This window comes from Erinaceus europaeus, chromosome 8, assembly GCF_950295315.1.
Source record: "Erinaceus europaeus chromosome 8, mEriEur2.1, whole genome shotgun sequence".
Taxonomy (NCBI): domain Eukaryota; kingdom Metazoa; phylum Chordata; class Mammalia; order Eulipotyphla; family Erinaceidae; genus Erinaceus; species Erinaceus europaeus.
The window spans coordinates 71,779,031-71,792,867 of NC_080169.1; the positions used below are offsets into that span (position 1 = coordinate 71,779,031).

General features: G+C 35.0%; 1 protein-coding gene across 1 annotated transcript in view; it reads right to left on the bottom strand.

Moving 5' to 3' along the window:
• Positions 1-13,837, bottom strand: part of RELN (reelin) — a 561,009-nt gene that overhangs the window by 246,663 nt on the left and 300,509 nt on the right. The window contains exon 9 of the mRNA XM_060195660.1: positions 11,671-11,911. Within this exon, the coding sequence (XP_060051643.1) occupies positions 11,671-11,911 (241 nt within the window). The remainder of the gene's footprint in view (positions 1-11,670; positions 11,912-13,837) is intronic.

The following is a 13,837-nucleotide window of genomic DNA, read 5'->3' on the forward strand; positions in this document are numbered from 1 at the left end:
GGTCTAATGGCCCTGATGATTCTTTCAGGCATCTGTAGTCTTACAATTTATTTTTTGACAGTATTCTTTTTGTTGGAATGAGTATATTGGGCATTTGGGCAATGCCAGCTTGCAGAGAGCCGGTGGCAGATGGAATGAAATCTGCCTGGTATGTCTTTCCCTCCACATGAGCAGAGAACCATCCATTTCCTCCATTAAGGAGTTGTCACTCAGCCCACCCAGCTGGAAGACCATTTTTGATAGCCAAGCTGGCTGGTGGCAGACAATTCAGATACAAAGTGCACTTTAAAAGGAAGCTAAAACATCATTTGTAGGAAAATTGAAAATGCATGGCTTCCACCACAGCCAATTTTTTAATGACTGTAATATTTTAAGTGATTGTTTTTGCCACTTTAGATTGCTCCTTAGAGAGGAGAGATTTTTTTAATTAAAATCTAGGCAATGCAAACAGATGAGATATGAAGTGCAGAGGAAAGAGAAATAAGATGAATAAAATTAATTAAAATGGCATTGTTGGCAGAGCATAAATTAGGTGTTGTCTAATATATTGGCATAGAAGTTTCTGTATAGAAGTGAAACGTGATTGAGTGATTGAAAAATAACTAACTTCTCACTTACATATCATTGTGTTCCCTAAGCTTTTCATTATGCTATGTCTATTATCATATATAAATACATACTTCTTATATCCTGGCTCTCAATGGTCTTTAAAGGTACAGGCATTCATATTGTGAAAAAAAGTCAAAATATAAACAGAAATATTTCTTCCTTGAGTCAAGATGAATTTTTGTCATTTTCCACACATTAAACTTCTAGGTAATTTAGTGCCAGTTAAAAAACTGAAAACTTGGCTATGAACACAGTCCAGGTGCAGGAAAGGCTGAAGTACATTTTCTCTAGTCAACACAATAGAAGCAACCACTGTGAGTGAATTTTAGGAGCATACAGAGTATTTCTTTTTGATATCATTAAGCATTCACACTTGAATTACTTTGTACTAAGATTCATAAAGATTTAATTTATGGTATATTTTGTGACAAGTGTATAATTACTTGGCAATAGGTATGACATCTCTAAAATGGCAACAGTGATAGATTTGAATTAAGAGTAATAAAAGAAAGAATAACAATGTAAAATTCCATAGGGCAGTGATTATTAACCTTGTCTATGGGCATTAACTTGACTTCACAGAGTCTAAGATTTTTATATTTACCTCCTCAAATTAAGGTTAAGGATACCAGACATGACATGAGAGACAACAGAATAACGAGCAATGGTGGAATCAGACTTTATAGAAAAAAGTTTGTGTTTTCAAAAATCAAAGTTGTTTGACCTTACTACAGTTATTTGGTTTCCCTGAACCTCTATCTTTTCATCTGTGAAATGGAAGTAATTGTGAAGACTGAATAACACGTTGTAGGTGACACATGTACTATGAAGATTGGAGAATCTTAGGAAATTAATAAATACTAATTCTCCCCCTTTTTTTTTTTTTTGGTCACTTTCTTTATTCAATCATTTAAATAGTCTTTTATTGAGTGCCATTATAAGGTATTCAATTACTTGCTGTGATAGGTACAAAGATGATTTAAAAGCTATGTTTTTTTTATGTTCATGTTGATTAAAATAAATTTCATTTACTGAACATATTGTTAGAGATTAAATTGATCATCTTCAGACCAAAAACAAGTAAACAAAGAGGAGTGGTAGACAAGGTGTCTCTGGAGACCTAATGATTATTTTCAGCAGAATTTATCAAAATTATTATTTGTTTTTGTGTTATTGCCACTCTTTCTCATGGTGATTTGGCTTAATTCCACATCTCACGAATGTTATTCTACTTTAATCACTGTACAAATAGGCCACATTGGGAGAAAATTGTGCAAAGCATACTACTTATGCTTAACCCTTCATCCTCAAAGAACTCTTATTAGCTTAACAAATTATATTCTGGCTCATTCTACAATATCATGTTCTCATCTCTTGGGGGGAGGGGGGAGCATGACAGTAGGAGCAATGCAATCCGAAGTGAGGAAGATCCCAAGCAAAGGGAATTTAGGTAGACAGCACGCAATTAGCCAAGCTGGAATCTGGCCAAAAAACCATAGTTAACATTCTGATTCTTAATGGAAAGAGACATGGGAACATGGACTAGCCACAAGTCGTACTGAGCTCAGGTTTATCCTCATTAGAAAGTCAGCACTAGACTCTTCGCAAATTACAGATCAGCTAGTTTCCCGTAGAGCAGTTTGCAAAGCACATTTCTTGAAAGCACATTTTGATTTCCTTCTGTTTTTCTTTACATTCATATAAAAGAAAAATCATTGGATTGGTTGCTGAAAATTTCTTCTGGGATGACCAGTTACTAGAATACAATCTGTACATTATAAGGTATTTCTTTGTCCAAGGATTATACTATCAAAAAGCACATTTAAAAACTGAATTCTTTTGGGGCCAGGCAGTGGCATCCTCAGTAGAGTAAACATGTTGCTATGCTTGAGGACCTGAGTTTAAACCCCCTTTCTCAACCTGAGGGAGGGGATCTTTAAGAGGAGCAGAGCACTGCTACAGATGCCTCTCTTCCTCACTTTTTCTCTCGAAGAAAAATAATTATTTCTTAATGTTATCATCATTCTTACCATCTGATTCTTTTCATGAGCTTTAACCTTAATATAGACTTTAATTTTCAAATAAATGAATTTACATTTAAGATTTTTGAGAAATTACCTTCATTAACAATTTGCAAAAATAGATAAGTGACAGTAGAATCACAGAATTAAGGCTTTACTTCTTATTCTGGACTGGAGATTAACTTACTGTACACTGAGACAATTAATTTAGTAAATATATAATATGCATGGACTATAAATAAGTAAATAAATAAATAAATAAACAAACTTCACTATTCTGACCTAATGCTTTCCTATAATGGATCAATAAATTATATAGTGGTTGCTGTTTCTAGTAGGGTCTTTCAGTATTTGTTAAATAAGGAAAATTGATATTAATATTGGATAGTTATCAACACTGGATGAAGTAAAGAACAATCAGTATGTATAACTTAAAGTAGTAAAAGAAGATCAAGATATAATCCTTCTGTTTTGGCATGGGAACACTGCCAGTAAGTACAGTCTGTGTTAAACACATGTACAGGTATAAATGATACCCTCAAATTTTATAATGTTGTAAGCAAAAATTGAATCAATTAAAAAAAGAGCAGTTCTTGTAAAGTCAAAAAAAGAAATGATACTTCTAAAATCCTATATACTTGGTTACTACAAATCTTTGGCAAAATTTATAAAGCTATGTGAACATAATGTAATACAATCTTATCTTAATTCTAAGGACAAAATTTTATAACAAAATATGTATATTTAGTCTTGATTACTTCTCCACCCAAGTTGACAAAACATGTTATCTTGATTTTTTTTGCTATTCACACGAGGTAGGGTAATAAATACAAGAGATTAGCAAGTTCAGGCAAAGATGGGAGTAAGCAAACAAACAAGCAAAGTGAAGAAACAGTCTACCTATTTTTCACCTCTACGTCATATTGGTCCATTCAGAAATCAGCTTCATATAGTACTATTAAACATGAAGAAAATAGAATAAACCAAGAAACAACTTCAGAAAACCTGCTCAGGGTTCTAGAAGACAGCTTACTAACAAAGCTTCTGAACTTATAAGAAATTAAAATTAAACACTGGGTATTTATGCAGATATTCAATATTAATGTACTGCAGATGTAAAATTTAGATAAAGCCTTCCTTATAGTGCTCAAGTTTACAAAACATTTATGAAATGCAATCATTACTATTACTGTTGTTATTACTATAATTAACAACAGTTATATTTGTAGTTATTATTAATCAGTGTCCATGCTACAAGGACTATTCCTGAGTATGAGAATTCTACTATCGCATGATAAAATGCTGTTTCTTGATACTTTGTGTCTTAAATGGAAGGGGTCAAAGAAATAAATTCATTTACCTTAAGACTTAGTGGCAAAACTATTCTCATGGAATTGGAGAGACAGAAATTGCTTTGAGATTAATTATTCCTCTAACTCTGGCTGAACGAATGTGTTTGCTACTCTTTTTAAATTGCCACCAGGGTTATTTCTGGGGCGTGGTGCCAGCACCACAAATCTACCACTCACAGCAGTTATTTGTTTTATTTTACTATATTTATTTATTTATTGGGTAGAGGTAGCCATAAATTGAGGGGAAAGGGGAAACAGAGAAGGGGAGATAGATAAAAAACCAGACAGGTCGCCACCTTCAGCACTGCTTCGCCACTCCTGAAGGTTTTCTCCCTGAAGATGGCAACCAAGGTTTGAACCTGGGTACTCGCACATTGTAACATGTGTGTTCAACCAGGTGCACCACCACACAGCACCGCCATTTCCCCTCCCCCCGCTTCTTTCTATTTTATGATAGGACAGAGAGAAATTGAGAGGGAAGGGGGAGATAGAAAGGGGAGAGAAGGGAGACGGCGGTGGCGCAACGGGTTGAGCATAGGTGGTGCAGAACACAAGGACCGGCATAAGGATCCCGGTTCGAGCCCCCGTCTCCCCACCTGCAGGGTCATTGTCTTCACAGGTGGTGAGGTTGGCTTGTAGGTGTCTGTCTTTCTCTCCCCCTCTCTGTCTTCCCCGCCTCTCTCCATTACTCTGTCCTGTCCAACAACAACAACATCAACAGCAACAACAATAATAACTACAATAAAACAAGGGCAACAAAAAGGGAATAAATATAAAAATCATATAAAAATAAAAAAAAAAAGGGGAGAGAAAGATAGACAACTGCAGACCTGCCTCACCACACATGAAGTGAAGAGATTCCCCTGTAGGTGGGAAGTTGGGGTTTGAACCCAGCTCCCCACTCTGAAAGGTACAAACATCCACTAACACATGATAGAGTGAAGCTGCTGAGTGGATGGCTACTGTGTTAGAAACAGCTATTTTAGGAGCCAGGAATTAGTTCACTCAGTAGAATGCACTTTATTATGCATGAGGACTTGGGTTCAAGCTCCCAGCCACACTACATGGGGGGTGGTGGAGCTGTGTTTCTGTTCTCTTACTCTATCTTAAAAAAAGAAAAAGATGAATCCATGGGAGTGGTGAACTCACACAATCCCAAAGACCTGGTGCCAATATGTAAATAAGTAAATAGTAACATAAAAGCTATTTTAGCAATTGCAAATGATCATTGACAAAAGCATATACTCTGAATATTTAGAATAGGAACAAGTTACACACAAAATTTCTTTATTAGTCTAGAAATCATATACAAAAGTAAATAGAAAATGACTGTAATATTCTCTAAAAGAAGGTATATCATGACAACTGGTAATTAAGAGAGGTGATTCAATTAAGTGGACTTTTGTCTCTTTGTCATGCTAAGTCTATGATCTCTCACTCAAGGAGATGACTAGTAAGGGTGGTGCTCTGAGAAGCTTTTTGACTTGCAGAACTATATTTACTAGCATTGAAGTTCCCATCTACTTGGTCATAAGCAAAAGGTATTGGTGGGATATAAAATCATGATATGGTATACCTTTTCTTCCATGAGGGTAAGTTCTCTGGAAAACATTAAAAGATGAGCTGGATAAGGCTATTGGACTCAAAGTGAATACTTTCTGTAAACTACACATAGGGCCATATGCAAAAGATGAAGTTAGGGTGCCAAGGAACCTTCAGGGGCTCCGAGGAGTGACAAGGAGCTCATAGCAGAAAGAGGTTCTAGTGATTAGCCATAGATCAAGTGGCTAAAAGTAGAAGTAGATGTGACCTGAGAGATGCAATGAAGAATGCCAGGTGAGAGATTCTGGCTCTGATGACAAATGGAGAGCTTTCCAAAGTGCCTTTTAGTAGTATTTACTTAAAAAAGAGTGGGGTAGCTAGCATAATGGTTATGCAAAGAGCCTGAGGCTCCAAAGTCCCAGGTTCAATACCCTGTACCACCATAAACCAGAGCTGATCAGTGTTTTGATAAAGTAAGTAAGTAAATAAATAAATAAATAGCCAGCTTGATAACTTACCAGAATAAGTCGATATTTATATCTTACAGTAACAGCTGCCTCATATTCTTCCTATAGACACAACCTATCAGGTTCAGAGGTAAAACCTGTTGAGGGTGGAGGAGTCTGTCTGCCTTTTTTTCAGTCCTGAACTGGAGGTGGTGGTTGGGGAGTGAAGCTGTGGATGAAGTGTGAAGTTTGTATTATTACAGTAATGCCGTATTTGATACTGAATTGAGGCTTTTGAAGGACTGAAGTGATTCATTAACTTTTAGGAAGATAGTAATACTGGAATCTGCCCTAAATTTTGTGGAATGAGGGTGTGCATAAAGAGTCATTAGGGGGCACGTCAGTGGTCTAACCAGTTAAGTGTACATAAGACCCGCTCAATGATGCAAGTTTGACCCCCCTCCCATCAGCAGAGGATCTCCTTCACAAGAAGTAAAGCAGGTCTGCAAGTGTCTTTCTGTCTTTCCCTCCCCTATCAATTTCTCTCTGTCCTATCACATAAAATGGAAAAAATGGCCAACAGGAGCAGTGGATTCTTAGCGTCAATACCCAGCCTCAGTGATAACCCTGGAGGCAAAAAAAAAAGTCATTAGTTTTTGTGCAAAGAAGCCAAAGGTTAACACACACACACACACACACACACACACACACACACACACAGATAAATGATCCTGGGTGAAAGAGTGGAATCTATTTTTTTGTAACCAGTTCTCACTCTTTTTTTAAAATTTAAAAAAAAACCTTTATCTATTTATTGATACACACAGCCAGTAATCAAGATGGAAGGGGAAGACAGAGAGACACCTAAAATACTGCTTTGCCACTCGCAAAGCTTTCCCCTTGTAGGTGGGGACCGAGGGCTTGAGCCCAGGTCCTTGTGCATTGTAACATGTGCAGTCAACGAGGTGTGCCACAACCCAGATCCTCAGTTCTCACTTTCAATCCCCGCTGTTCAACCCAAAGGTTATTGAACTACAGATAGGAGAGTGATATTAACTATGTTAAACTTCACAAAGATAATGACATTTGAACTGAGCCTTTAAGAACACCGCAGAAATACTAAACAGAGAGAAAGATGAAGAAACATATCTAAATAGAATTCTGTGCTGTACTTTTGATGCTGGAGTATATTGGAGCTAAACAATCAAATGAAAACTTAAGTGGGATTGCACGAAAGTAAAAGACTCTGAGGTGGGTGGCGCAGAGGGTTCAGGACCTGGAACAGGATAGCAGAGGACCTAGTGAGGGTTGTATTGTTATGTGGAAAACTGGGAAATGTTATGCATGTACAAACTGTTGTATTTACTACTGACTGTAAAATACTAATCTCCCAATAAAGAAATTTATAAAAGAAGGAGAAGAAAAATCAAGTGGGGCCTAGCTGGATAGGGTTTTGGATTATATGCATAGTTTGTATCTTCTAGGTCTACATAGTATGCATCCAAAGATTTTGATTAGAATGAAACACAATGTGATTTCTGTTTATGAAAGATGCTAAAGTATTTGTCAGGAACATCTCTTTGTACTGTTTTTATTTCCAAAATCCTTGCCATAAGAAATCTGTACCCTTAAACTCCTAACTGCTATTCCTTTAGTGTCATACTGCTTTCTATTTTAACTTTTGTGGCTAGAAATGCTTTTTACCTCCAGAAAGGAAATATTTTATTTATTTATTTATTTATTTATTTATTTATTTATTTTTATGTTGTCTGTCACTTTAAAATTTATTAACTTTCTATTTATTTATTGGATAGAGACACCTATAAATAGAGAGGGAAGGGCATGATAGAGAGGGAGAGAAACAGAGAGAAACTTGTAATGCTGCTTTGCATTCTCAAAGGTTTCTCCCTGCAGGTGGCGATTTGAGACTTGAACCTAGGTACTTGCACACTGTAACATGTGCACTCAACCAGGGGAGCCACCACCCAGCCACAGAAGGGAATATTTTAATATTCAAAGCTCCTCAGGTCAACACCCAATCTATGAACCAGACATCAGGACTATGAAGATGATATAGAAAAAAAGAAAAATTAGAATTGCTAAGTAGGCACAGAACCCCAGGGATAACCCAGGTGGTAAAAATAAGTAAATTAAAAAAATCAAAACACTGCTTGTGCACTTACGTTTATTGCTGCATTATTCACAATATTCAGGATATGGAAGCAACCTAAATGCCCATCCACAGACAACTGGATAAAAAAAATTTACTGGATATATACTAAATGGACTACAACTCCACAATTGGAAAAAAGATACTATGTCCTTCAGAAGAAAATGGATGGAACTAGAGGTGACTATGCCTAGTGAAGTAAGTAAGGAAGTGAGAGACAAGTATCAGATAGTTTTTCATATGTGGAATATAGAGAACTGAAACAAACACATGAATTTTGGAAAAAAATAAACAGTCTATTTTTAAGACTTTGGGAGAACTATAGTGGCTATCATGAAGAGAAGAACACAGAACTTTGGTGATAGGTGTGGTTTGGAACTAAGCTCCTAAAACCTTATAATCTTATGAACCACTATTAAATCACTAACAACAACAACAACAACAACAACAACAACAACAAAGAGTTGTGGGACATTTATTCCATGGAATACTACCCTGCAATTAATAGAGATGACATTGTGTGTTTTGTGACAAAAATGGAATGGGAAGTGATTATATTTATTGAAATAAGTAGAGAGGAGAAAGATAACTATCCGATGGCTTCTCTCATAACATGCAATACAGATAATTAAACTATGCAATTTTTTTTAAAAAAAGTAACCAAACTGTCACTTGTACTTCATAAGAACTATGGTAATCATGGGGAGGGGGATAACATGAAATTTTAGAGGTAGGTGTTCTGTAAAACTATACCTCTGGAATCGTGTAATCTTATAGATTTGTAAACCATTATTAAATCACCAATAAAAATAATATTAAAAAAGAATGGTCAAGCAAATGAGTTAAAATAAAAAATTCTTATTTATCTGAATTCTGAAATGAAACATCAGAGAAAAAAATTTTAACAGCAAAGTCCAAGACAATAATGCAAGTCATTACCATAGCCTTTTTTTTTTTTTTTTTTTTTTTTTTACCAGAGCACTGCTCAGCTCTGGCTTATGGCAGTATGGGGGATTGAACCTGGGACTTGAGAGCCTCAGGCAAGAAAGTCTCTTTGCATAACCATTATGCTATACCCTCACCCCGTTTTTTTTTTTTTTTCTTAGTAGCATAGACTTCTGGGAAAGTTTCAAATGTGTAAGCTTATGGATATATAGAATGAGCAGTCACAGGGCAAAAGTCATAATTAAACTAAACATTACTACTACAGCAAATGAGACTTCATGCATTTTTATCATGGCTGGTAGCAAAGTGTAAAACATTAAGAAACCAAATAGCTAATTAGATTACTATAATGATTTGTAAAATGAGGCATAAAAAATACAATTACAGAGTAAAAGGTACTGAGACCAAATGATAAATGATCATCTTGGGAAAGGATGTGAAAACTAGCCCCTGAGGTCTCTATGTGTCTACTGGGTTTATGCATCTTCTTTTCAATGTTGAACAAAGAGAGATTTTTTTCTTTTCCCAGTGGAATGGTGTGGCATATAACATGGGATATCCTCAGAAAGTTCCTATTTATACCTACAGAAAGGAAATCTATAGATTTTTCTCTAAATGGTTCACGTTTGGAGAGTCTTTGTTAGACTATACTTCCATAAGTTTTACTGTTTTCTTTCCCCTCAAATTAAGCAAAGATGATGCCTGTTCCTAATAACAGTCAACTGATGTAACTTTATAAACCTTAAGTAAAGAGCTTAGGGTTTGATTTGTTAACCATTGAGTTATAATGTATTAGGGGTCAGCTGAGGTAAAGAACAAACACCTCATCACAGACCCCTGCAAGCGTCAACCCGGCTTTGACCTAGCACGTTATGATTGGGCCCTCCTCAATCGCTATCGAACAGGCCATGGCCGGTGCGCCGCTATGTTCCATCGCTGGGGAGCCAGAGACGACCCAAACTGCCCCTGCGGCTACAGACAGACTATGACCCACATAGTCAACGACTGCCACCTCTCCAGATTCAAAGGAGGTCTCGAAACTTTACATCAGGCTCAACCTGACACTGTTGACTGGCTATGGAAGAAGGGCAAACGTTAGAAGAAGAAGAAGGGAAGTTCCTGCATTGGAGGTCTTTATATATACTTTGGAATCCTTTTCCTAGAATTCAAGTTAATTATTAAAAGGCAGTGAATGTCTTAGACAATCTATTTGCTGCTCCTATAACCTCATCCCTGGACAGCACAAAATTCTTTGCTCCTGTGAATAACATTAAACAAAAACCTCTCTAATTTACACTTGTACTTTATTTTTCATACACTGGAAACGAGAGGGTGCAGTGGAGAGTCTAATGCCATTTTGCTGTTGTTGTTGTTGCTTACACACATTTTCTTATTCCACATACTTCCTAGGAAGGTAGGCCCACACTTTCAGTTCTCAATTAAAAATCCGATATTAAAAAAAATCTGATAATTTCTAACGTTTACTATCCTGATGACATCAAATATATCTCCTTACTTTCCCCCAGACTCATGAAGACAAATATATCCAAAGTGAATTAATCTATTTCTGCAGCCTTGCTCTTTTCTATAGTTCGTTTTTGATAAATTACACTGCTGTCCATTCACCTGACTTGCTTTTACCCGCTATTTCCTCCTTAACTCAACTAGTCCCTAACCTTCTCTGTTCCCACTTCTAAATAATTTTTGATATTCATCCTTATTTCTCATATTCTTTCTTGTAATTTGATCTGCAATAAACTATAGTTATAGGCTAGTCTCCCTAAATACACTCTCTCCTGTCTATTCCATTCTCTATTCTCAAAGAAATATATAAAAGAAAGAAAGAAATCTGATTTATTTTAATAAAATATTTCAGGGACTCCTTATCACCTGTAAGGTAAAATTGAAACTGTACAGTAGCTTTATATACTTGCAAGGCATTTATATTCTTACTACTGATCAAGTCCAAACTCCAATTCTATTAGGTGAGTATGTTGAACACTAATCAAGCACCTGTGGGTTGTGCGTTCTTTTTCAAATCATTATGTATGTGATTTCTGATTTAAGAAACAGTATTCCTCCCATCTGGACAAAACCAAATTACTATTCAGCCTCTGCTCTAATTATCTATTCTCATTGAGTCTTAAATCTTCAAGTTTGGTTTGGTACCAGAGCTATACTTTCATAACACTTTAAACATTTCCTAGAACATTACAAGTATAGTTTTTTTTGTTTGATTTTTTTTTTTGATCTGGCTACTGATATATCAAACTATACCACATATTTTGAAGACAGAAAACATATTTATCTTTCTGTAGTTCTAGTCTCTATATTGAACCCTGTATTTGGAACCCTGTGATTCCCCCAAAATCATTTGCTTTAGGGATGAATAAACCCATACTTATCTTTATTTATTTATTTATTTTTTACTAATGATTCCACCCTTAAAAAGGGGGGGGCGGATAAAGTAAATGAGAATAATATTCCTTTAATACTAGCTTAGGTTAAAAAAAAGTTATCTCTGTATAATATGGCTTCTTGAGATTTAGATTTTAGGAGGGAGAGGAATGAAAGAAAGATCAAACCTTAACTGTAGCTCCTGGGAAGAACAACCAGTTGCCCGTGTCTACTGGGTCAAGATTGTCTTCTAAAATGACTTGTCTGTGAGCTGAGTTGATGACTAGGATGTTATCCAAGGCCCAGCAGGCTTCATACACTTCACCTACAAGCAGATTTTCTTGTTTCCATTGAAACTGGACATTCTCTCCTTTGGCATCTTCAGGAAGGTAGAGGATATGAATGATTGTGCTCACATTGGAAGGGGCTCTGAAACATAGCAAGACAGAATTTGGTGTGATAATAAAATTCAGTAATTAATGCCTTTTCTTACAGGTCAATTCTGTTTCTTAATTTAATTCATAGATTCAGTATCTTAAAAATTATATATATGTGGCAGGTGAAAGAAAATCTCCTATCCCATAAACCTTTAACATATGCTGATGATAAAGATTTTCCTATGGAATAATAGGTTTAAATATTAAATGCCTTCAAGAGTTCTACTTTCCACTTTTAGTACAGGCAAGACTATGAATATTCAAGGAAAATAACTTGAAAAATAAGTTCTTTTATTTTTCACAGCAGGACTTGGGCTGGCCTTGGTGTATAGCACTAATGTAAAAGACTCTGGGGTTGGGTGGGTGGAACATGGTTCAGTCCTGGAACATGATGGCAGAGGAGGACCTAAAGGGGCTTATGTGGAAAACTGAGCAATGTTACGTACATACAAACTACTGTATTTTACTGTTGACTGTAAAGTATTAATCCCCCCAATCTTCTTCTAGCGTTTGCCATCCCCCCAATAAAGAAAAAGAAAAAAGGAAACTCAAATCAAAGTGTATTCAGCAGTGTTTTGCACATGGCTGCTATACTAAAGCAGCTAATCAATATTAGAAAGAAGAAAAAGGAGAAAAAAAATACAAAATTATCTTAAGTTTCATTCTTTGAAATTTTGCATCATCAGAGATTTCTGTATATTGTGTTTAATAATAATCTTTCCATAGTATTTACTTTGTTTCTATAACATATACTTTGATTTGTCTATAGGAAATTTGCAATTTACCATAAGCACTCAGTACTTTAATTCTACATAATTTCATGCAAATCAATTGTTTAAAATGTGGTATAATTTAATGTTATTTTTACATTTTATCTGTTAGAATGTAAGCCTTTCTACTATATTACTAAGTGCTTTTATGAATTTTTTATTTTACTAAAGTAGAATCCTGCTACAGTAAAAATGATTGGTATAGACAAGATTGAAAGTGGTACTAAAATGCAAACTAGTAATATCCTGGACTTACTATACATCAATTTTGAAAGGACTAGAGAAAAGACCTATTTCTCACTCACCAGTGAAACACATATATATCCATATAGTTGTCAGTGTAGGTTATAGATGGTGTACCTTACCTTTGGGGGGTAATTAATTACATTTAAAAAAATATTTCATGATGACTATATTTACCATTTCAAAGATGATTTAAAACAGTGAACACAATATATTATACTTTGGGGTAGTTATTGAAAATATGTTCACTTTTAAATTTGTACAAATTAGTATCATAGTATGGAGGATGGTCTAAAATTTAAGACTCATTAAACTAAAATTTAAGTCTTATTTAGTGAAAATCTCAGTGGAATCAATTGACGTAGCATATGTTGAAATTACATTATAATTAAATGTGCACATTCATTATTTGTTAGTCAAAAGTATGCAACTATTTTTAAGCAGACATCATCTACCACAATTATCTAAACTATGATATTTAACCATTGAAAAGCAAAAAAAATAAAGGGATGGGTAAAATCTCCAATATCATGTTGCTTTGTCTATAGTCATTTAAATTAAAATATTTAATATGAATGCATTCATAGTAACTACTAGAAATTTAAAAGTATATAAAAATGCTCTGTTGTAAATTAGAAAAGCATGTCAGAGCTTATATAAACGTCCTTAAATTATAGGGGCCCTGACACAATAGTAGACAATATATAAAATTCTGTAAGTTAAAATAATTTCCCTCAATTTTTAGTTAGACTAAAGCCTTGTGACATTCAAAACACTGAAATACTGCTATGAACTTTGAACATATTGGTTTTGTATTAAAGATTAAAATTTTAATATTTATTCTGTTCCCACAAATAAATCACCTATATTTTAATATGGAAATACTATAGGGAAAATAAAATATT